Raw genomic sequence first — 23,282 nt, 5'->3', positions numbered from 1 at the left:
AACAGGCAAACCAAGTGAAAACAATGACAAAAAGTACTTCACACACTGTCATTTTGCCTTTGAGTTCATAAGCACAAATGGTTTGGTTTGTTGTAGGTTGAGCTGACACACATCACCTCAGTGCACACTGAGGAAAAACGGGGTTGATCGGGAAGAGGAAAGGTGACGAGAAGTTAAGACAGGGGGATCAGAAAGGATTAGTTCACTGACCTGAAGCTGTACTTTCTCCTAAGAGAAACCATGAAGCATGAGAGAGGGAAATAACAGACAGCAGAGAACATCAAAAACACACAGAAAGAAATGCAGCAAACAGCAGAGCACACAAGACCAGACCATAGAACAGTAGCAACAACTAACGGTGGGTACACTGTGTGTGTGTGATTATATATATACACACTCACAGTTGAAGTAAGACGTTTACATACACCTGAGCCAAATACATTTAAAATCAGTTTTTCACAATTCCTGACATTTAATCCAAGTAAAAATTCTCTGTCTTGGTTCAGTTAGGATCACCACTTTATTTTAAGAATATGAAATGTCAGAATAATGGTAGAGAAAATGATTTATTTCAGCTTTTATATCTTTCATCACATTCCCAGTGGGTCAGAAGTTTACATACACTCAATTAGTATTTGGTGGCATTGCCTTTAAAATTGTTTAACTTGGGTCAAATGTTTTGAGGATCCTTCCACAAGCTTCCCACAATAAGTTGGGTGAATTTTGGCCCATTCCTCCCGACAGAGCTGGTGTAACTGAGTCAGGTTTGTAGGCCTCCTTGCTCGCACACTTTCAGTTCTGCCCACAAATCTTCTATAGGATTGAGATCAGGGCTTTGTGATGGCCACTCCAATACCTTGACCTTGTTGTCCTTAAGCCATTTTGCCACAACTTTGGAAGTATGCTTGGGGTCATTGTCCATTTGGAAGACCCATTTGCGACCAAGCTTTAACTTGGTCAAGACAGATGTCTTGAGATGTTGCTTTAATATATCTACATCCATTTTTCCCCCTCATGATGCCATCTACATTGTGAAGTGCACCAGTCCCTCCTGCAGCAAAGCACCCCCAGAACATGATGCTGCTACCCCAGTGCTTCACGGTTGGGATGGTGTTCTTCAGCTTGAAGGCCTCCCCCTTTTTCCTCCAAACATAACGATGGTCATTATGGCCAAACAGTTCTATTTTTGTTTCATCAGACCAGAGGACATTTCTCCAAAAAGTATGATCTTTGTCCCCATGTGCAGGTGCAAACCGTAGTCTGGCTTTTTTATGGCGGTTTTGGAGCAGTGGCTTCTTCCTTGCTGAGCGGCCTTTCAGGTTATGTCGAAATAGGACTCGTTTTACTCCTGATATAGATACTTTTGTACCCGTTTCCTCCAGCATCTTCACAAGGTCCTTTGCTGTTGTTCTGGGATTGATTGGCATTTTTCATACAAAAGTACTTTCATCTCTTGGAGACAGAACACGTCTCCTTCCTGAGCGGTATGATGGCTGTGTGGTCCCTCTAGGAGACAGAACACGTCTCCTTCCTGAGCAGTATGACGGCTGCGTGGTCCCATGGTGTTTAGACTTGCGTACTATTGTTTCTACAGAGGAACGTGGTACCGTTCAGGCATTTGGAAATTGGTCTTAGCTGATTTCTTTTGATTTTCCCATAATGGCAAGCAAAGAGTCACTGAGTTTGAAGGTAGGCCTTGAAATACATCCACAGGTACACCTCCAATTGACTCAAATTAGGTCAATTAGCCTATCAGAAGCTTCTGAAGCCATGACATAATTTTCTGGAATTTTCCAAGCTGTTTAAAGGCCCAGTCAACTTAGTGTATGTAAACTTCTGACCCACTGGAATTGTGATACAGTGAATTATAAGTGAAATAATCTGTCTGTAAACAACTGTTGGAAAAATGACTTCCTAACCGACTTGCCAAAACTATAGTTTGTTAACAAGAAATTTGTGGAGTGGTTGAAAAACTCGTTTTAATGACTCCAACCTCAGTGTATGTAAACTTCCGACTTCAACTGTATGTGTGTGTGTGTGTGTGTGTGTGTGTGTGTGTGTGTGTGTGTGTGTGTGTGTGTGTGTGTGTGTGTGTGTGTGTGTGTGTGTGTGTGTGTGTGTGTGTGTGTAAAACAGGCAGAGACCATCCTGTACCTAACTCCCACATGGCCTGACCTGAAATGTATGTTTTGAAACTGTGCATTTTAAAATGTCTTCCTATAGTGAGCTGTGAACCGTCTTCCTGTAATCCAGCTCTGTTGTATCTAAATAGGCTCATTGGGTGATATATCTGGGTATGACCTATTCTCTCCTGTTGCATCCAAAATACCCAGTGATGGAACAAATACTTTTTTGGAAACAAACTGGCTTGTGTCTACGCAGACGACACCATTCTATATACTTTCGGCCCGTCATTGGACACTGTGCTATCTAACCTCCAAACAAGCTTCAATGCCATACAGCACTCCTTCCGTGGCCTCCAACTGCTCTTAAACGCTAGTAAAACCAAATGCATGCTTTTCAACCGGTCGCTGCCTGCACCCGCATGCCCGACTAGCATCACCACCCTGGATGGTTCCGACCTAGAATATGTGGACGTCTATAAGTACCTAGGTGTCTGGCTAGACTGCAAACTCTCCTTCCAGACTCATATCAAACATCTCCAATCGAAAATCAAATCAAGAGTCGGCTTTCTATTCCGCAACAAAGCCTCCTTCACTCACGCCGCCAAGCTTACCCTAGTAAAACTGACTATCCTACCGATCCTCGACTTCGGCGATGTCATCTACAAAATGGCTTCCAACACTCTACTCAGCAAACTGGATGCAGTTTATCACAGTGCCATCCGTTTTGTCACTAAAGCACCTTATACCACCCACCACTGCACTGCGACTTGTATGCTCTAGTCGGCTGGCCCTCGCTACATATTCGTCGCCAGACCCACTGGCTCCAGGTCATCTACAAGTCCATGCTAGGTAAAGCTCCGCCTTATCTCAGCTCACTGGTCACGATGGCAACACCCATCCGTAGCACGCGCTCCAGCAGGTGTATCTCACTGATCATCCCTAAAGCCAACACCTCATTTGGCCGCCTTTCGTTCCAGTACTCTGCTGCCTGTGACTGGAACGAATTGCAAAAATCGCTGAAGTTGGAGACTTTTATCTCCCTCACCAACTTCAAACATCAGCTATCTGAGCAGCTAACCGATCGCTGCAGCTGTACATAGTCTATTGGTAAATAGCCCACCCTTTTTCACCTACCTCATCCCCATACTGTTTTTATTTATTTACTTTTCTGCTCTTTTGCACACCAATATCTCTACCTGTACATGACCATCTGATCATTCATCACTCCAGTGTTAATCTGCAAAATTGTAATTATTTGCCTACCTCCTCATGCCTTTTGCACACATTGTATATAGACTCCCCCTTTGTTTTCTACTGTGTTATTGACTTGTTAATTGTTTACTCCATGTGTAACTCTTTGTTGTCTGCTCACACTGCTATGCTTTATCTTGGCCAGGTCGCAGTTGCAAATGAGAACTTGTTCTCAATTAGCCTACCTGGTTAAATAAAGGTTAAATAAAAAAAATAAAAAAATAAAAAGTGTCTGTCAGAGTGATGCTTTTGGAAAGGACAAACTTGAACTATTAGACCCAATCAACAGTAGAAGGGCTAGAATCAGGATTATGTTCATTAGGGCAACAGAAAACATTTTTACAGCAGTAGTGCCTCGCTGTTTCAGTTTGTTTTCCTTCGTTTGGTGCCTAAGGAACATGACCTGACAAGGTTGCCCTTGTAAGATCTGAAAACATTAGTAGTAATGTTGTACACAGCAGATGGGGCGACAGAAAGGGGACAGACAGTGTTGTTTGGCTAACGAGGAATTATGAATAAGTCAGCACTCACTGTGACTGTGTGTGTACAGTGTGCATGCTTGTGTGTCCACACGGTGTGTGTTTGGGTTTGTCTTCGTCTGGATGAGTGTGTGTGTTTAGGTGAGAGTACATGGTGGACATGTAGTATCTAAACAGGGAGACGATGGAGTGGGCATCTCCTTACGTGTTGTTGATGATCTGCAGCCGCTCGCCTTTCTTGAAGGTCAGGTCTGAGGCAGTCCGTGATTCATAGTCATAGAGTGCCACAAATGTAGTGACACCTCCTACAGGATGGACACACACACACACACACACACACACACAGAAAATGTTAGAGATAGGAGAGTTTTGGGCTAACACACATGCAGCTGAGGATTGGCATCTCTCAAGGCAAAGTACAGTATCCTCTTTTTGTAATACACTATATTCATATAGAACTACGAGTACCTTCAGAGTGTATTCAGACCTCTTGATATTTTCCATACTTAATTACGTTACAGCCTTATTCTAAAATTGATTAAATTATATTTTTTCCTCAATCTACACACAATACCCCATACTGACAAAGTGAAAAACAGAAAGACCTTATTTACATAAGTATTCAGACCCTTTACTATGAGACTCGAACTTGAGCTCAGGTGCATCCTCTTTCCATTGATCATCCTTGAAATGATTCTACAACTTGACTGGAGTCTACCAGTGATAAATTGATTGGACATTATTTGGAAAGGAACACACACACACACACCTATATTAGGTCCCACAGTTGACAGTGCATGTCAGAGCAAAAACCAAGTCATGAGGTTGAGGGAATTGCCCGTAGAGCTCAGTGACAGGATTGTGCCGAGGCACAGATCTGGGGAAGGGTACCAAAACATTTCTGCAGCATTGAAGGTCCCCAAGAACACAGTGGCCTACATCACTCTTAAATGGAAGACTTTTTTGAACCACCAAGACTCTTCCTAGAGCTGGCCGCCCGGCCAAATTGAGCAATCGGGGGAGAAGGGCCTTGGTCAGGGAGGTGACCAAGAACCCGATGGTCACTCTGACAGAGCTCCAGACTTCCTCTGTGGAGATGGGAGAACCTTCCAGAAGGGCAACCATCTCTGTAGCACCACCAATCAGGCCTTTCTTTATGGTAGAGTGGTCATGGCGGAAGCCACTCCTCAGTAAAAAGGCACATGACAGCCCACTTGGAGTTTGCCAAAAGGCACTTAAAGGACCCTTATACCATGAGAAACAAGATGTCTGTTCTGATGAAATGCTTGGCCTGAATGCCAAGCGTCGCGTCTGGAGGTAACCTGGCACCATCCCTACAATGAAGCATGGCGGTGGCAGCAACATGCTGTGGGGAGGTTTTTCAGCGGCACGGACTGGGAGACTAGTCAGGATCGAGGGAAAGATGAACGGAGCAAAGTACAGAGAGATCCTTGATGAAAACCTGCTCCAGAGCGCTCAGGACCTCAGACTGGGACGAAGGTTCACATTCCAATAGGACAACGAGGCTAAGCACACAGCCAAGGAGTGGCTTCGAGACAAGTCTCAATGTCCTTGAGTGGCCCAGCCAGATCCCAGACTTGAACCTGATCGTGCATTTCTGGAGAGACCTGAAAATAGCTGTACAGCGACACTCCCCATCTAGCCTGACAGAGCTTGAAAGGATCTGCAGAGAAGAATGGGAGAAACTACTGAAATAGGCAGTAGGATAATCAGCTCTGTTGCCAAAACACTTAAATATTTGTCTCAATTCATTTCAATTTAATGTTTTGGCATTCACATCTTAGAATATTACATTGTTGGCTTTTGCACCCTCCCAAAATAAAAACAACTACGGGAAACATTGGGCTGTCTAATCCAATGTACATTTCCTGGAAAGAGATACCGGCATTGACATTAGGGCTGCCTAATGTCCTTTACGGTCACAACATCTATAGTTTCTCAGCTTTCCCTTTATAACGAGCACCTGGTTCGGACCGGGGAATCTTTGATTGGTTAATAAGATGCCGGGGGGGGGAAATAAAGTGCAACCAATCACTTTACAGGAGACGCAAAATAATGATTGACCATCTGGTCTAGACACACTATAGTGTCATGTCAGGTCTGTGAGAGTCTTCAAAGTCAAACTGAAGACGGGCTTGGCACTCCTGGAGACGGGCTTGGCACTCCTTGGAGACGGGCTTGGCACTCCCTGGAGACGGGCTTGGCACTCCCTGGAGACGGGCTTGGCACTCACTGGACACAGGCTTGGCACTCCCTGGAGACGGGCTTGGCACTCACTGGACACGGGCTTGGCACTCCCTGGAGACGGGCTTGGCACTCCTTGGAGACGGGCTTGGCACTCCCTGGAGACGGGCTTGGCACTCACTGGACACGGGCTTGGCACTCCCTGGAGACGGGCTTGGCACTCCCTGGAGGCGGGCTTGGCACTACCTGGAGACGGGCTTGGCACTCCAAGCAGATGTAGCCTTAAAGAAGGTTTTTCCATGATCATACCATTCCCATCTCAACAATACCTGTATGTTTTTCAGTCTTCACAAAAATCTAACTTAGTACATTATATTTATTGTAATTCAATAGTCGCTGTCAACAGATGCTGCAAATACACTAGCAGAGGCTGGTGGGATGAGCTATTGGAGGACGGGCTCATTGGAATGGAATAAATGGAATGTTTTTTGAGGGAAAGGTACCCCCGTTTCATCTTCCTAACCTGCGCCAAAGGAAGTAGTCTACACAAACCGCCAGTACACTAGAAGGTGCTGAAAGAGAATAAAACACACGTTGGTCCAGAAAGAACACTATATTGCAACTATAGCATAAAGCTAGGGGAAATAAAATGTGTTCACTGATTGCTGACAGCGTTCTCGTTTATAGTTACTTCACCTTCTCGTCATAGCGCACCAACAGTAATATTACAACTAATATTACTGTAATTTTGGTAGAGACTTTTTTATCCAAAGCAGCCTAAAGTCATGTGTTCATACATTTGTTATGTATAGGTGGCCCTGGGAGTCAAAGCCACTATCCAGGCATTGCAAGAGCCATTCTCTACCAACTTAGCTACAGAGGACTAGACATAGCGAATCAGGCAGTTAGCCACAAATCCCGGGTGCTCGGTGATAAACCCCTGAATCCCCTCCTTGTGTTTGTGGCAGACTGCAGAACTTTTGCAGCACTTGCTTCCTTGCTCTGTCGCCATCAGAATGCAGTTGCCACATGAGAACATGTTTGAATGTGATCACATGGCTGTTTGTGTCAATTACTTAAATTTTAAGCAAGACAGACGATATACACTTAACGGTAATAGCCAAATGGAAAGCTTTACCACCATAGGCAATCAGCATTGTGATAGTAGCTAAAACAAACAAACATTCACATATTGGGCATCATATCTGATATTCAGGTGGTTGGGCACTGCAGTTAACTGCCTGGCTAGCTAACTATATTGGGGCGGCAGGGTAGCCTAGTGGTTAGAGCGTTGGACTAGTAACCGGAAGGTTGCAAGTTCAAATTCCCGAGCTGACAAGGTACAACTCTGTCGTTCTGCCCCTGAACAGGCAGTTAACCCACTGTTCCTAGGCCGTCATTGAAAATAAGAATTTGTTCTTAACTGACTTGCCTAGTTAAATAAAGGTAAACAAAATACCAATCATCAGTAGGACCACTGTGTTGTGGCTGTATGTGTCCTATCGTTTGACCTTGTTGAAGTCCTGGGGTTCTCCTCCTAGGCTTGTACCAGTGGGGGCTGCTGAGGGGAGGACGGCTCATAATAAATGGCTGAAACGGGGAAAATGGAAGGGCATCAAACACATGGAAACCATTTATTTGATACCGTTCCACCTATTCCGCTCCAGTCATTACCACGAGCCCGTTCTCCCCAACTAAGGTGCCACCAACCTCCTGTGGGTTGTACATATATAGCTGAACAACCTGGCTATTTATAATTGTGGTTAACCCAGAAGTAAAATACTGCGTAATTTGGTCAGCTGTGTGATTTACACTGAACACAAATATAAAATCAAAAGGCCTTCTTCTGTTAAAGAAGCAATAAAACGGGCCTTCTTTAGACTATTTGAGTATCTGGAGCATCAGCATTTGTGGGTTTGATTACAGGCTTAAAATGGCAAGAAACAATGACTTTTCTCCTGAAACACGTCAGTCTATTCTTGTTCTGAGAAATGAAGGCTATTCCATGCGAGAAATTGCCAAGAAACAGAAGATCTCGTACAACGCTGTGTACTACTCCCTTCACAGAACAGAGCAAACTGGCGCTAACCAGAATAGAAAGAGTGGGAGGCCCCAGTGCACAACTGAGCAAGAGGACAAGTACATTAGAGTGTCTAGTTTGAGAAACAGACGCCTCACAAGTCCTCAGATGGCAGCTAAATTAAATAGTACCCGCAAAACATCAGTCTCAATGTCAACAGTCAAGAGGCGATTCCGGGATGCTGGCCTTCTAGGCAGAGTTCCTCTGTCCAGTGTCTGTGTTCTTTTGCCCAACTTAATATTTTATTTTTTATTGGCCAGGCTGAGATACAGCTTTTTTTTTGCAACTCTGCCCAGAAGGCCAGCATCCCGGAGTCGCCTCTTCACTGTTGACGTTGAGACTGGTGTTTTGCTCCACCTACAGTATACATTTCCCACTCCAACCAAAGGCTAAATGACTCCAGTGTGTTCTCCTCACGGACATACAGTGGCAAGAAACAGTATGTGAACCCTTTGGAATTACCTGGATTTCTGCATAAATTGGTCATCAAATTTGATCTGATCTTCATCGAAGTCACAACAATAGACAAACATATGACGAGATTGGGGATGTTGGTTAGAGCTGCCTTGCCCTTTAAAATAAAATGTGAATGTGAACCATCCCTCAAACAAAAGAGATCTCAGAAGACCTAAGATTAAGAATTGTTGACTTGCATAAAGCTGTAAAGGGCTACAAAAGTATCTCTAAAAGCCTTGATGTTCATCAGTCCACGGTAAGAAAAATTGTCTGTAAATGGATTAAGTATAGCACTGTTGCTACTCTCCCTAGGAGTGCTCAATGGTCAATGGAGGTTAAGAAGAATCCTAGAGTGTCAGCTAAAGACTTAAAAGAAATCTCTGGAACATGCTAACATCTCTGACGAGTCAATGATACGTAAAACACTAAACAAGAATGGTTTGGGGCTGCTTTTCCTGGGGCTGCTTCAGGGCCTGGACAGCTTGCTATCATCGACAGAAAAGTTAATTCCCAAGTTTACCAAGACATTTTGCAGGAGAATGTAAGGCTATCTGTCCACCAATTGAAGCTCAACAGAAGTTGGGTGATGCAACAGGACAACGACCCAAAACACGGAAGTAAATCAACAACAGAATGGCTTCAACAGAAGAAAATACAACTTCTGGAGTGGCCCAGTCAGAGTCCTGACCTTCTGGAGTGGCCCAGTCAGAGTCCTGACCTTCTGGAGTGGCCCAGTCAGAGTCCTGACCTTCTGGAGTGGCCCAGTCAGAGTCCTGACCTTCTGGAGTGGCCCAGTCAGAGTCCTGACCTTCTGGAGTGGCCCAGTCAGAGTCCTGACCTCAACCCGATTTGAGATGCTGTGGCATGACCTCAAGAGAGCAGTTCACACCAGACATCCCAAGAATATTGCTGAACTAAAACAGTTTTGTAAAGAGGAATGGTCAAATTCCTCCTGACCGTTGTGCAGTAGACACACAGTCTGCTTAAACTAATAACACACAAACAATGATACGTTTGTCTTTATTCACACAGAATGCAAAAAGTATGTGAACCCTTGGATTTATTAACTGGTTGACCCTCCTTTGGCAGCAATAATCTCAACCAAATGTTTTCTGCTTAAACTAATAACACACAAACAATGATACGTTTGTCTTTATTCACACAGAATGCAAAAAGTATGTGAACCCTTGGATTTATTAACTGGTTGACCCTCCTTTGGCAGCAATAATCTCAACCAAATGTTTTCTTTTCATTTGGTTGAGATTATTGCTGCCAAAGGAGGGTCAACCAGTTAATAAATCCAAGGGTTCACATACTTTTTGCATTCTGTGTGAATAAAGACAAACGTATCATTGTTTGTGTGTTATTAGTTTAAGCAGAAAACATTTGGTTGAGATTATTGCTGCCAAAGGAGGGTCAACCAGTTAATAAATCCAAGGGTTCACATACTTTTTGCATTCTGTGTGAATAAAGACAAACGTATCATTGTTTGTGTGTTATTAGTTTAAGCAGACTGTGTGTCTATTGTTGTGACCTAGATGAAGATCAGATCAAATTTTATGACCAAGTTATGCAGAAATCCAGGTATTTCCAAAGGGTTCACAATTCTTTTTGCCACTGCATGGAATCATGTAACCAAAAAAGTGTTAAACAAATCCACATTTATTTTTGAGATTCTTCAAATAAGCCACCCTTTGCCTTAATGACAGCTTTGCACACTCTTGGAATTCTCTTAACCAGCTCCATGTGGTAGTCACCTGGAATGCATCCAGGCCCTTAGCCGGAATGAATAATGACATTTTGGATCTCCTCAAACAAAATCAATAGAAAGGTACTGTACTTTGGGGGATGTATTTGTGGCATACACTTGTAATATGTATCCAAAATTATTATTGAGAAGTAATTCAAAGAAATGTGGAACAATAACATGTTTGTTTTACATAACATATTTCCATCTGAACATTCCACAATGCTTTGCCATGCTAATCGCAGCCCATCTAAATGTTCCACAACGTTTCCCCTGCTGAATGCAGCCTAAGAACTTCCTGCTCCACCTACCTGCCAGTGGTCCTCTGTGAGGGGAGGTGATACTGCCCGCGTGGTCTACTCCACCGAACAGCGCCAGCTCAGGGGTGTTGGTGGGAGCATTCCCGGGGTGGTGGCTATGTCTGGCGCCCCCTACGGCGGGACTCCTGTTGGGGGTCTGGGTCTGCTGGGTCGAGTTGAGGTGGTGGTGGTGCCCACTGTCCGAGCCCGTGCCAATGGTGCCATCGAGACTCAGTGAGCGCTGGCCTGGCTCCTTGGGCTTGCTCTTGCCCGCCCCCATCAGCAGGCCTGAGAAAAATATTAAAATCTCAAATGGATTCATTTCAATCTGGCTCAATGCAGTTCAGTCCTGTTTGATTCAATACAATCACTCAATTCAATTCTATACAAACTCTGAATTGAATTCACTCAAGGCCGAGCTGGTGATTGGATGGAGAGACCCATCTCTTCCTGATGTGTATTTGAGTATCTGGTATTTAAAATAGTTTTTTCTGTGTTTTTTGAGTATTTTCAAATACACAGCCCAAAATAAGTACTTTTATTTTAGTATTTAAATGGTTATTTGTAAAACAAAAAACAAATAGTCTCCCAAATTGTATTTAAAATACCATTTTGAAATACATGGGTTAAATGCATGGGAGTGTATTTGGGTCAGTGAATTATAAAATAGTTTCCAAGTGTATTTCCAAATACATTAAAATATTTATTTTCAAAAAAATAAATAATGTAAAAGTAATTGTTATTTGAAATAGTATTTGAACCCAGGTCTGGTTCTATATCATCCCTTTCCCTGCGACAGTAGAATCATTCAGCAGGGTGTTGTTCATTAGGAACCAAATGGAAGAAAACTGGCTGAAAGGGACTACCTGGTCCAATATGGCACACATTTTCCATAGCAAAACATTTTAAAAACGTTACCTTATGAACATGACCCTGCTATTGAGTCTCTATTCAGGATCCATTCATTGAGTTTCCCTAGAGATCTTCCAGTTTCAGTTGCTGGAGCCGCTTACAAGGCAAATACTCTAAAAGGACACCGTGAAAAAGTCAACAGACAGCGACGGGTGTTTGTAGATTCAAGGTCATATAATATGTTGATTCAACCTGGTAATAAATAAATACAGATCTACAATGTACACAATATAAGACAGTTTATGACAGCTCTGAGCGGAAACTTTGGCCCTGGCCGACGTTGACAACAATAATTTTATCATCGTCGGTAATTCTACAGTATTTGGTTTATCACCCCTATATTTCAAATTGAATCCTATTCTTACAAACTCTATTACAATCATGGACACAAACACGAGTTAAATTCTTCCCTCTGTACAACAGAATGAGTCACAATGGAAACCTATTACAAGCTAGATGATACACCCGCACACACGGCTTGTTCCGTTGTGTGTGGCAGTTAGTGTGTGTGTGAGCAGCTGTTCGTCTGTCCCTGAGAACAGAAGCTCTGACACACACACACCCCGTGTCTCTCACATCTCGTTTCCAACACACTCACTGTGACTGTGTGTGTGTGTGTGTGTGTGTGTGTGTGTGTGTGTGGGGGGGGGGGGGGTTGCTTCTTCTATCCTTGCGTGGACCTAAAATCCCAAAATTACCTCACAAGGGTAGTAAAACAAGAAAGATTCTCCATGAGTACAAAGGCTATTTTAAGCTTAGGGGTTAGGTTTAAGGGTTGTAATTAGGGTCAGGTTTATAATTAGGGTTAGGGGGTTAGGATTAGGAGTTGGCGTTGGGGTAATTTTGAATTGAAATACATTTCAGGTCCCCACAAGGATAGAGGAACATAACGTTTGTGTGTGTTGACAGACAGACAGGGCTGAGTGTGACTAACAGTGGGTGGGAAGGAGCAGGGGAACTAGGAATAGCTGAAAAAGGACTAGAGAAGGTAGGTGCTGTAGCATCTGGAGTTGAGTCTGGTGTGTACAATATGTGGGAGTGTTGCTGCAGCATCTGGGGGTGAGGTTGTGTCTGGTGTGTCCATGAGTGTGCTTTGGGGGTTTGAATAAACCACTGAGTGTTCAAAACGTCAGGACGTAAACTGACCAGGTCAATCCAGCTGAAAGCTATGATCTCTGTAAACTGACCAGGTCAATCCAGCTGAAAGCTATGATCTCTGTAAACTGACCAGGTCAATCCAGCTGAAAGCTATGATCTCTGTAAACTGACCAGGTCAATCCAGCTGAAAGCTATGATCTCTGTAAACTGACCAGGTCAATCCAGCTGAAAGCTATGATCTCTGTAAACTGACCAGGTCAATCCAGCTGAAAGCTATGATCTCCGTAAACTGACCAGGTCAATCCAGCTGAAAGCTATGATCTCTGATTGATGTCATCTGTTAAATCCACTTCAATCAGTGTAGATGAAGGGGAGGATACAGGTTAAAGAAGGATTTTTAAGCCTTGAGACATGGATTGGGTGTGTGTGCCATTCTTAGGGTGAATGGGTAAGACAAAAGATTTAAGTGCTTTTGAATGGGGTATGGTAATAGGTGCCAGGCACACCGGTTTGAGTGTGTCAAGAACTGCAACGCTGCTGGGTTTTTCATGCTCAACAGTTTCCTGTGTGTATCAAGAATGGTCCACCAACCAAAGGACATCCAGCCAACTTGATACAACAGTGGGAAGCATTGGAGACAACATGCGCCAGCATCCCTGTGGAACGCTCTCAACACCTTGTAGAGTCCATGTCCCGGAGAATGGAAGCTGTTCTGAGGGCAAAAGGGGGTGCAACTCAGTTGTGTGTATGTAAATCTGTTGTGTGCATCTGTATATGTGGAAGGGAGTGTGTGTGTGTGTGTGTGTGTGTGTGCACATTAGGGCTGGGACGATACCAGTATCGCAATATTTTTTCCATGGCAAAAATGAAACCACGAAGCAAGCAAAACTCTATGGTCCTTTAAAAACCTGCTGTGTGTAAATATTGGGTGCTATAGCTTGGAAAATAAATATATTTAACTCCGGATGACAACATAATGATGCTTATTTCCAACATTAGAGCTGATTTCCTAAAGAAGTTAAATCTGTTTTGTATTTTGTTTCCTTGCCATGATTCTGTCTTAAACTCTTCTGGCCCCTCTGCGGATTTTGTGTTAAACGCTCTACAACAAAGATTTCTCTGCCCATGACCTTGTTCTGAACATCTCCAAAACAACGGTCCTGTGGTTTGGTAAGAAGAGTGCCCCTCTACCCACAGGTGTGATGACTACCTCTGTGGGTTTAGAGATTGAGGTAGTCACCTCATACAAATACTTGGGAGTATGGCTAGACAGTACACTGTCCTTCTCTCAGCACATATCAAGATGCAGGCTAAAGTTAAATCTAGATTTGGTTTCCTCTATCGTAATCGCTCCTCTTTCACCCCAGCTGCCAAACTAACCCTGATTCAGATGACCATCCTACCCATGCTAGATTACGCAGACGTAATTTATAGATCGGCAGGTAAGGGTGCTCTCGAGCGGCTAGATGCTCTTTACAATTCGGCCATCAGATTTGCCACCAGTGCCCCTTATAGGACACATCACTGCACTCTATGCTCCTCTGTAAACTGGTCATCTCTGTATACCCGTCGCAACCGGAAGGTTGCAAATTCAAATTCCCGAGCAGACAAGATACAAATCTGTCGTTCTGCCCCTGAACAGGCAGTTAACCCACTGTTCCTAGGCCGTCATTGAAAGAATTTCAAGAATTTAAGGTAAAATATATATATATATTTAAAAAAAGACCCACTGGTTGATGCTTATTTATAAATCCCTCTTAGGCCTCACTCCCCCCTATCTGAGATACCTACTGCAGCCCTCATCCTCCACATACAGCCATTCTGCCAGTCACATTCTGTTAAAGGTCCTCAAAGCACACACATCCCTGGGTCGCTCATCTTTTCAGTTCGCTGCAGCTAGCGACTGGAACGAGCTGCAACAAACACTCAAACTGGACAGTTTAATCTCAATCTCTTCATTCCAAGACTCAATCATGGACACGCTTACTGACAGTTGTGGCTGCTTCGCGTGATATATTGTTGGCTCTACCTTCTTGCCCTTTGTGCTGTTGTCTGTGCCCAAAAATGTTTGTACCATGTTTTGTGCTGCTACCATGTTGTGCTGCTGCTATGTTGTGTTGCTACCATGTTGGTGTCATGTTGTGTTGCTGCCATGCTATGTTGTCATCTTAGGTCTCTATGTAGTGGTGTGTTGTCTCTCTTGTCGTGATGTGTGTTTTTGTCCTATATTTTATTTTTAATCCCAGCTCCTGTCCCCACAGGAGGCCTTTTGCCTTCTGGTAAGCCGTCATTGTAAATAAGAATTTGTTCTGACTTGCCTAGTTAAATAAAGGTTCAAAGAAATAAAAATACTAACGCGTATGGAGATACTGGTATCGTCCCGGCCCTAGCGTGCATGCCTACTGTATGTGTGTGAGTGAGTGTGGACGTGAGTGTCTTTGATTCATCCGGAGCCAGAATGAAAGCCAGCCCAGTGAAGGGTAACGTCTCCCTCAGTTTCATGCTGCTTAGTCACAGAGAGAGAGACCTGGGGGGGTAGATGACTGCTCAATGTTAGTGGGTGTTCGATGAGGCTGGCCAGAGCCTGGGCTATATTATATTAGTACTGACTGGTCTTCCTGCTGTAAGTCACTGTTATTATGGGACCAGAGGGACAAAAAGGACAAATATTGTACACATGCCTGGCCCTGGACAAAATACCATCAGCTGGGGTCAAAAGTCTGTACCAATGTAATAGCTTAGCATAGTGGTAGCTAACTAGTTAAGATAGCTCGGCGCATTGCCCGGGCCCTGGACCAAACAGCACCCAGGGCAAAAGCCTGTACCAATGGACTAATTAGTGTAAACTAGCTTAGCTAGCTTGTGTACAGGTCTGGATTTGGACAAAACATTCAGGGCCAAAATCCTGTACCAATGTCCTAGAACGGTGGAAATGTAGCTAGCTCAAACAGTGACATCACCTGACCTGGCTCATTACGTTCAGAACTAAATTGGGAGAAAATGTTTTGAAACAGGAGAATGCTCAGTTTCTGTTTTTTTTTGTGTTTCAAAAAGCTCCTGTCCTGATGTTTTAGAAGTATACCAGTAGGGCAGTGGAGGCTGGTGGGAGGAGCTATAGGAGCATGGGCTCATTGTAATGGCTAGAATGTAATAAATGGAAGTCCAACATGTGGTTTCCATATGTTTGCTGTGTTTGATACCGTTCCATTGATGCCATCCCAGCCATTCCAATGAGCCCGTCCTCCTATAGCCACTCCCGCCAGCCTCCTCTGCAGTAGACCTTCTGCTGACATTTACTTTGGAGAGCAGAGTGCTGGTGGGAGTGTGGTACAGAATACCAGCGTGGCTTCTACATTAGCACAGCATGCAGCTTATTTTATATAGAAAACCCTACAACCCTAATTCCTTTTGCATGGCCTAATTCAAAGAACACTCCAATGAACCTTTGGCCCATGCTACACATCAGAAAACGATGGGTTTCCATTAGAGGTCGACCGATTAATCGGAATGGCCGATTAGTTAGGGCCGATTTCAAGTTTCCATAACAATCGGTATTTTTGGACACTGATTTTGCCGATTTTTATTTATTTACCTTTTATTTAATCTTTATTTAACTAGGCAAGTCAGTTAAGAACACATTTTAATTTCAATTACGTCCTAGGAACAGTGGGTTAACTGCCTCCTTCAGGGGCAGAAAGACAGATTTTCACCTTATCAGCTCGGGGATCTAATCTTGCAACCTTACAGTTAACTAGTCCAACGCAATAACGACCTGCCTCTTGTTGCACTCCACAAGGAGACTGCCTGTTACGCGAATGCAGTAAGCCAAGGTAAGTTGCTAGCTAGCATTAAACTTATCTTATAAAAAACAATAAATCAATCATAAACACTAGTTAACTACACATGGTTGATGATATTACTAGATATTATCTTCCGTGTCCTGCATTGCGTATAATCTGACTGATACTTGTATCTGACTGATACAAGTATCTAAGTATCTGACTGAGCAGTGATAGGCAGAAGCAGTTGCGTAAACATTCATTCAAACAGCATTTTCGTGTGTTTTGCCAGCAGCTCTTCGTTGTGCGTCAAGCATTGCCCTGTTTATGACTTCAAGCCTATCAACTCCCGAGATGAGGCTGGTGTAACCGAAGTGAAATGGCTGGCTAGTTAGCGCGTGCTAATAGCGTTTCAAACGTCACTGAGCCTGTGGTTGTTTCCCTTGCTCTGCATGGGTAATGCTGCTTCGAGGGTGGCTGTTGTCGTTGTGTTTCTGGTTCGAGCCCAAGGAGCGAGGAGAGGGACGGAAGCTATACTGTTACACTGGCAATACTAAAGTGCCTATAAGAACATCCAATAGTCAAAGGTTAATGAAATACAAATGGTATAGAGGGAAATAGTCCTATAATTCCTATAATAACTACAACCTAAAACTTCTTACCTGGGAATATTGAAGACTCATGTTAAAAGGAACCACCAGCTTTCATATGTTCTCATGTTCTGAGCAAAGTACTTAAACGTTAGCTTTCTTTCATATTGCACTTTTACTTTCTTCTCCAACACTTAGTTTTTGCATTATTTAAACCAAATTGAACATGTTTCATTATTTATTTGAGGCTAAATAGATTTTATTGATGTATTATATTAAGTTAAAATAAGTGTTCATTCAGTATTGTTGTAATTGTCATTATTACAAAAAAGTTTGTAAAAAATAAACATTTAAATCGGCCAATTAATCGGTATCGGCTCTTTTGGTCCTCAAATAATCGGTATCGGTATTGAAAAATCATAATCGGTTGACCTCTAGTTTCCATGGTTACAAGTTTGGTCCCTCAAAAGGTTTCTCTCTATGGATAACTCCTGGACATTTTTCTTACCCCTAAACTTGCCTTCAAACAATTTAGCTTGAGTGCATTATTGCTCAGTGACCTGTGACAAAAGTCAAGCACAGTATCATACAAATCTATTGAAAAGTAACTAGAAGACGAGAGACCACGGTGAAGGATCAAGATGGAGTTTCTTCCCTTTCGACTTCAACCTGAAGTGCTGGAGCAGTCTGTGGTACAGAATGTACTCAGCAGCCTCAAACAACCTCTTCCATGACCCCATTGGGGTTGTAATTGCGATTCTATACCCTTCTCCCTGGGTGTGTACTTGCACACTCCTTTGTCATGGATTTAAAAACTTTGGGTTGGTGCAATAATTAGTTGGAGGGTTCCCACCATTGTTCCTACACCAGTCCATTCCCTTTAGATTAATGAGAGGGATTGTGCAAGGGCATTGGGTAGAGAAGCAGGACAAAACCATGCTCCTGTTCAGTGCCATCACCTGGGCCGCGTAGGCATAAACAGAGCGTACGTGATTCCTTTGTTTACATGTAAGGGAAGCGTGTTTGTTCTACATAATGTATTTGGGCTCTCAAGTGGCACAGCGGTCTAGGACACCGCATCTCAGTGCTAGATCCGTTACTACAGACCCTGGTTCGATTTGAGGCTGTATCACAACTGGCCGTGATTGGGAGTCCCATAGGGCGCTGCACAATTGGTCCAGCGTCGTCCGGGTTAGGTCGTCATTGTAAATAAGAATTTGTTCTTTTAACTGACTTGCCTAGTTAAATAAAGGTTAAATAAAATAAAGAAATATTTATATCTGAAAGTTCTACAATATTGTGCTCTGCTGGCACCAATCATTAGCAATGAGTGTTTTGAGGAGAAGAGGGATGGAAGCCATTTAGGAGTTCTGAGAGACTGTTGAAACCTCTTAAGGGACTACGACTGCTCTTTGCCAGGAGGAAACTGTGAACAGCACACCCTTAGCAGCCTGTCACAGTGTGTAAACAACGGAACTAATGCAACCAGTAGCGCCTTCCCCTAATATGGAGCCAGAGTGCTTGAACATCAGGATCTGTGACTGTGTGATTTGTTCCTAGTTCCCACATTCAGAGAGATTGAGAGGGCGGGAAGGGGGTAGGAGAGATGGGAGAGGGTGAGGAAGGAGAAAGAAAGAAGAGAGAAACAGGGGGAAAGAGGGGAGAGAAAGGAGGGGGGATTGTAATCCTGAGTCTCAGAACTTTCACCATAAGACTGTAAGAATGTGGGAAAATCAGAATCCTCCAACAGGCACCTGAGGGTGAAGACATTTTAACCCCTGTTTGTGTCATCATTCTGTTTTTGTAAAAATTTCAGTGGAAAAGTGTTAAAGTATTCTTTGTGCATAGCGTTGTATGGTCTGTTTAACTTTGCAATCGATAGTTTTTGCCTGACACACATTTTAAAGTGAAAAAGTCTCAACATTTTTTTACCGTGGAATTACCCTCAAGCTCAGTAAATTTGGTTGGGAATCATTGCTAGACAGCAATATTCAAACCTTGTCTCTGGTGTCTTTTACATTCAAAATGTATAACTGTCCCACTGTAGAATATCCCAGGATTTTCAGATGCCTCCACCAAGTATTCACTTTTAATCATTTAGAAATGTTTCAATCATTTTCTTTCACTTTGATAATGTGTAGATCTGTAGGGACAAAATATCTAAGTGAATCCCTTTTTAGATTGAATGGAAGGCAGCGAAATCTGACAGTGTAAAGGGGTTTGTAGACTTTCACTAGGCATTGTAACGTGCTGCACACGCCCAGGCACATTCTATAAAAAAAAACACTTAAAAAGCCCCATGTACAATGGTTATGTGGAATTATGGTTACTTTGGTTTCAACATGTCCTGCTGCTCCATTGAGGAAATCAGTTGGGACTTTCACTTGAGACTGATGGTAAAATCAAAAGAGACTAATCTGAAACAAAGAAAGGTGTGTGCACCTCATTCTTACATAGGTCTACCCGGATCCTTGGAGCGAAAACAAACACTAAATGGGGATATATTTAGACCCCCTCCCCAACTACTCTACGGCGAATAGATCTACAATCCTCAGAACAATCCACAATTCTGCTAAATATAGCCTGGCCACCAAATTGAGGCTTAGTTCATAGAAAATTGCAGTAATATGGCAGTGATAAACAATTGCAATAATGCTTGCATGTGCCAGGGTTTATCTCAAATGGTACCCTATTCCGTATAGTCTAAGGCACAGGGCTCTGGTCAAAATTAGTGAACTATATAGGGAATAGAATGCCATTTAAGATGCAGGCTAAGAATGGACCAAGAATCACCTTGATGTCGTCTCGTGGTCCCCGTTAAAGGATGATTAAAAAAAGCTCCACAGGAGATGGTAGTGTCTGTCTCCGCAGTCCCAGAGTCCTCAGCTCTCCAGAAAACAAGGTTTTATCAGCCTGTCCCATCTAATCTTCTCTCCTCCATTGCTGTGCAAAGACAATGGAGGGAGAGGGGGAGCGGGGGTACAGGAGGAGTGCGGTCAGGGGAATACCCAGGTGATAAACTCAGCGCTGGATCCACTTCCTTCTCTGTCCGTCACTTAGTATGGTACTGTCCCTAAACCAACAAGCCATGTTCTGCACAGTAAGAACAGGAAGTAGATACACAGTATCAACCATTGACAGACAATGAGCCATAAAAACTGACTGAAATAGGAACTGGGCTTCTGTTCCCTTTTAATAGACACATTCTGTAGGTAATATTGAAACCATCTCAGTCCTTGGATAAATCCTTAGGGAACGCACATCAACAAGAGCTGATCAACAAAGAAAGACTCAACAGCACATTAATAGATTGCCATGCAGTACAGGCTGCACCTCTGACATTAGAAATATGCCAACATGCAAATGTTATTCTTATGTTGGTAAGGGTGTTATGAATCAGTGTATGGGAGCATATCAATACAGCTGTGTTATTCTATTATAATGCAATGGTGTGGTTCAGCCAGACTGGAACAATAGGCTCCATTCAGATACGTTGACACTTGGGAACAGTCCACGCTAAAATTCCCAGGGATGCACACCTGTTTCATTCAAACCAGTAAATATAGTCTGTAGCTAAAATAAGAGGTTGGGGGGAGGGGGGGGCATACATTGTATGGGTTGTCTCTGTCCAAATCATAATAATAATAATAATAAGTGTATAACCAAAAAGCCCGAAAGAAATTATGTTCCTCACAGCCGGTCACTATTTACGCACGTTGTCCTATGCAGTATTGTAACACCATTGGTGAAAAATGGGTCACGCCTTTGATAGGAAAACCCAACATAATTTCGTGACTGTAAATGGATATTGGCTAGGGTGTATTTTAGTGCAGGTCATGCTTATGCATACTACTATTAATACGTGCTTTGTAGGCTATAATAGGACTGTATGAATCAAATCAGGTGCTGTTACAACTCCATTTTGAATTTCAATGGCCTGTGTGTGTTTATTGATTATTGTTATACCTTCATTTCAATCGAGGTGTCGGACATACATGATACTATAGTAGCCCATGTAGGCTGTGCGGGAGATTAAATCTGTCAACGACAGTCACTAAATGGAAGGGTACACATTTTATGAAATAGACTAACATTTTACTGTCAACATAAAACATTGTGGGGTGGGAACAATGTGAAACCAGCAATAGAAACGCTGTCGAATTAAGAATCCTTTGTGTAACGTCAAGAAAATGTATTCTACTAAAATGTGTTGACATTCCTTCACCCGGTGAAAGCTAAATATTTTAGGCTAATCAACACTTACCTTTGAAGCAAGCGTCTTGAGGTTTACGCAAGGCACAGAAGAGTGCGTGAAGAACCTAATCAAATCCCCACAGTAGTCTTCATTTGATGAAAAGGATTCGAAAACGAATTATGTCTAACTTCTTTGAGAACACTAGTACCGAAGGAAAATGCCATTTAGCGAATTTGAAAGAATAGACAGGTCATGACGGGAATTGCCTTGAGCAGAGGGCACAACTCAGATTGCGGTGGCGATCCAATTCGCTAAAATAAACGCAAGTAGGCGGTGGAAATGGACATCCATCCGTTTAGGATATCAGTAAAATGAAGTAGGCTTAATGAAATGCGAAGTGATAAATTAGGGCTATGAAATTAATCCCGGGGCCATATACGAGAGATATAGTGAAAACATATCCGTACCCTGTAAGGAAAAAAGGCAAGATCACTATGCATCACTGACGAAACAAGACAGCACAATATGTATGATAGGGGAGAATGAATTACGTTTTTTGCGCAATTGGATGGAGTCAGGAATACAGCGTAGCTCCGTTGAATAATTTAGTTCACGTAGACAATTCCAATATCAACATATTTTTTAAACACAACCATTTAGGGACAGTTTCCCGGGCACAGATTTAGCCTAGTCGTGGACTAAATACAAATGTTATGCTCATTGATCATGCTTTTAGTATAGGACGTTTAATCTGTGTCTGGGAAACCTGTCCTTATATCTTGGAATAGATACTGTATTTAGGTTAGGACTCGTTTGTGAAAGACAAGGGAACACGTTCTACCATCCATTTCCCATTTGATATTACTGTACTATCTGTACCAATCTAATTTTACGTTTGATTACTTTTAGTTGGATTAAAATTGGAAAAACTGGAAAGTGAGTCTCTAACCAGGTTTCCATTAAAACTTTTATGCAAGTAAAGTACATGTTGGATAAAACATGTCATGACAAGCCAGATGGAAACAGCACATTTTCTCGGTAAACGTTTCAAATGTCGACAAAACAAAATACACTAGACAACGTGGCATCTTGTTGTGTCCGTAAAAATTAATTAGGCGAAAAATGCCGGTGGAAACGCTTTAATTCCTACTAATACATGAATAGTAAAGGCCCTGTGCAGTACTTTTCTGAAAACATTTATATAAATGTATTTGAGTGTTTACCTGCATTTGTAACTTGAGTTTGATAATTATCTGTACAAAACAGTTAATCTGATAATACTTCTGGAAAACAAAAATACTTGCTTGATATATGTTTTACAGTTTCTTGAAATAATTGGCAAATGCTATTTATTTCTATTTGAAAACTGAAATGGTCTATTCTTTCCTTTTCCATTTTAGTTGAGTTTTTATCCAGAGCAAATCATACTGGTCCCCTGTGGGAATCAAACCCACGGCCCTATCATTGCAAACACCATGATCTACCAACTGAGCCACATCATCACAAACCACTTGATGTGTCAATGTGCTCAAATACTGTATTGTGCATTGTTTATCGTCATGGTGATAGAAGGTCTAAGGGTACGGACCTAGATGACCAGCCTATGTACAATATAGTAATGTACATTTACATGAAGTGGTTTTTAAGGATGTTAAATTAATACGGCACAAAAGTGTTGTTTTTTCTGCCATGTTATTTGATCAAGAAAATTTTTTAATTTGATATGGATGTTTTGTGTCTTTGCTCATAACTTTGCACCTTTTGATGTAAATGTTTGAGGACACAGTTTTGTTCTTTCTGAATTCCGTTAGAATGACATCACAGAGAAAGGGACAGGTCAACAACTCTTATATTTACATCTATTGAATCCTGCAAGATACTGTTCTTAATTTTACAACTACCTTTTTTTTGTTGCCAAAGTAGAGATGCTGAAAATATGTTTTTGACTGAGCTACATATGTCTATATCAGTACGCTAATACTAGTAAAGGCCCAGTTCATGACTTCTGTAGTGATACGCCATTCCATCTGGTTTGCGCTTAGTGGGACTATCATTTGTTTATCAA

At 42.5% G+C, this 23,282-nt stretch overlaps 1 protein-coding gene across 2 annotated transcripts in view; it reads right to left on the bottom strand.

Moving 5' to 3' along the window:
• The window catches only part of LOC109890307 (proto-oncogene tyrosine-protein kinase Src-like), a 29,853-nt gene extending 8,105 nt beyond the window's left edge, over positions 1–21,748 (bottom strand). The window contains exons 1-4 of one of the 2 annotated variants that reach the window (XM_031825699.1): positions 21,287–21,748; positions 10,656–10,931; positions 4,062–4,161; positions 211–228 (exon numbers count right to left, since the gene is read on the bottom strand). In XM_031825699.1, coding sequence (XP_031681559.1) covers positions 211–228; positions 4,062–4,161; positions 10,656–10,923 — 386 coding nt within the window. In that variant the 5' untranslated portion in view covers positions 10,924–10,931; positions 21,287–21,748. The remainder of the gene's footprint in view (positions 1–210; positions 229–4,061; positions 4,162–10,655; positions 10,932–21,286) is intronic. The other variant, XM_020482286.2, reaches the window with a different exon arrangement.
• Between the last annotated feature and the right edge of the window lie 1,534 nt (positions 21,749–23,282).

This window comes from Oncorhynchus kisutch, linkage group LG5, assembly GCF_002021735.2.
Source record: "Oncorhynchus kisutch isolate 150728-3 linkage group LG5, Okis_V2, whole genome shotgun sequence".
Taxonomy (NCBI): domain Eukaryota; kingdom Metazoa; phylum Chordata; class Actinopteri; order Salmoniformes; family Salmonidae; genus Oncorhynchus; species Oncorhynchus kisutch.
Note: the sequence above shows the minus strand (reverse complement) of the source record. Positions and strands in the feature narration are given on the sequence as shown.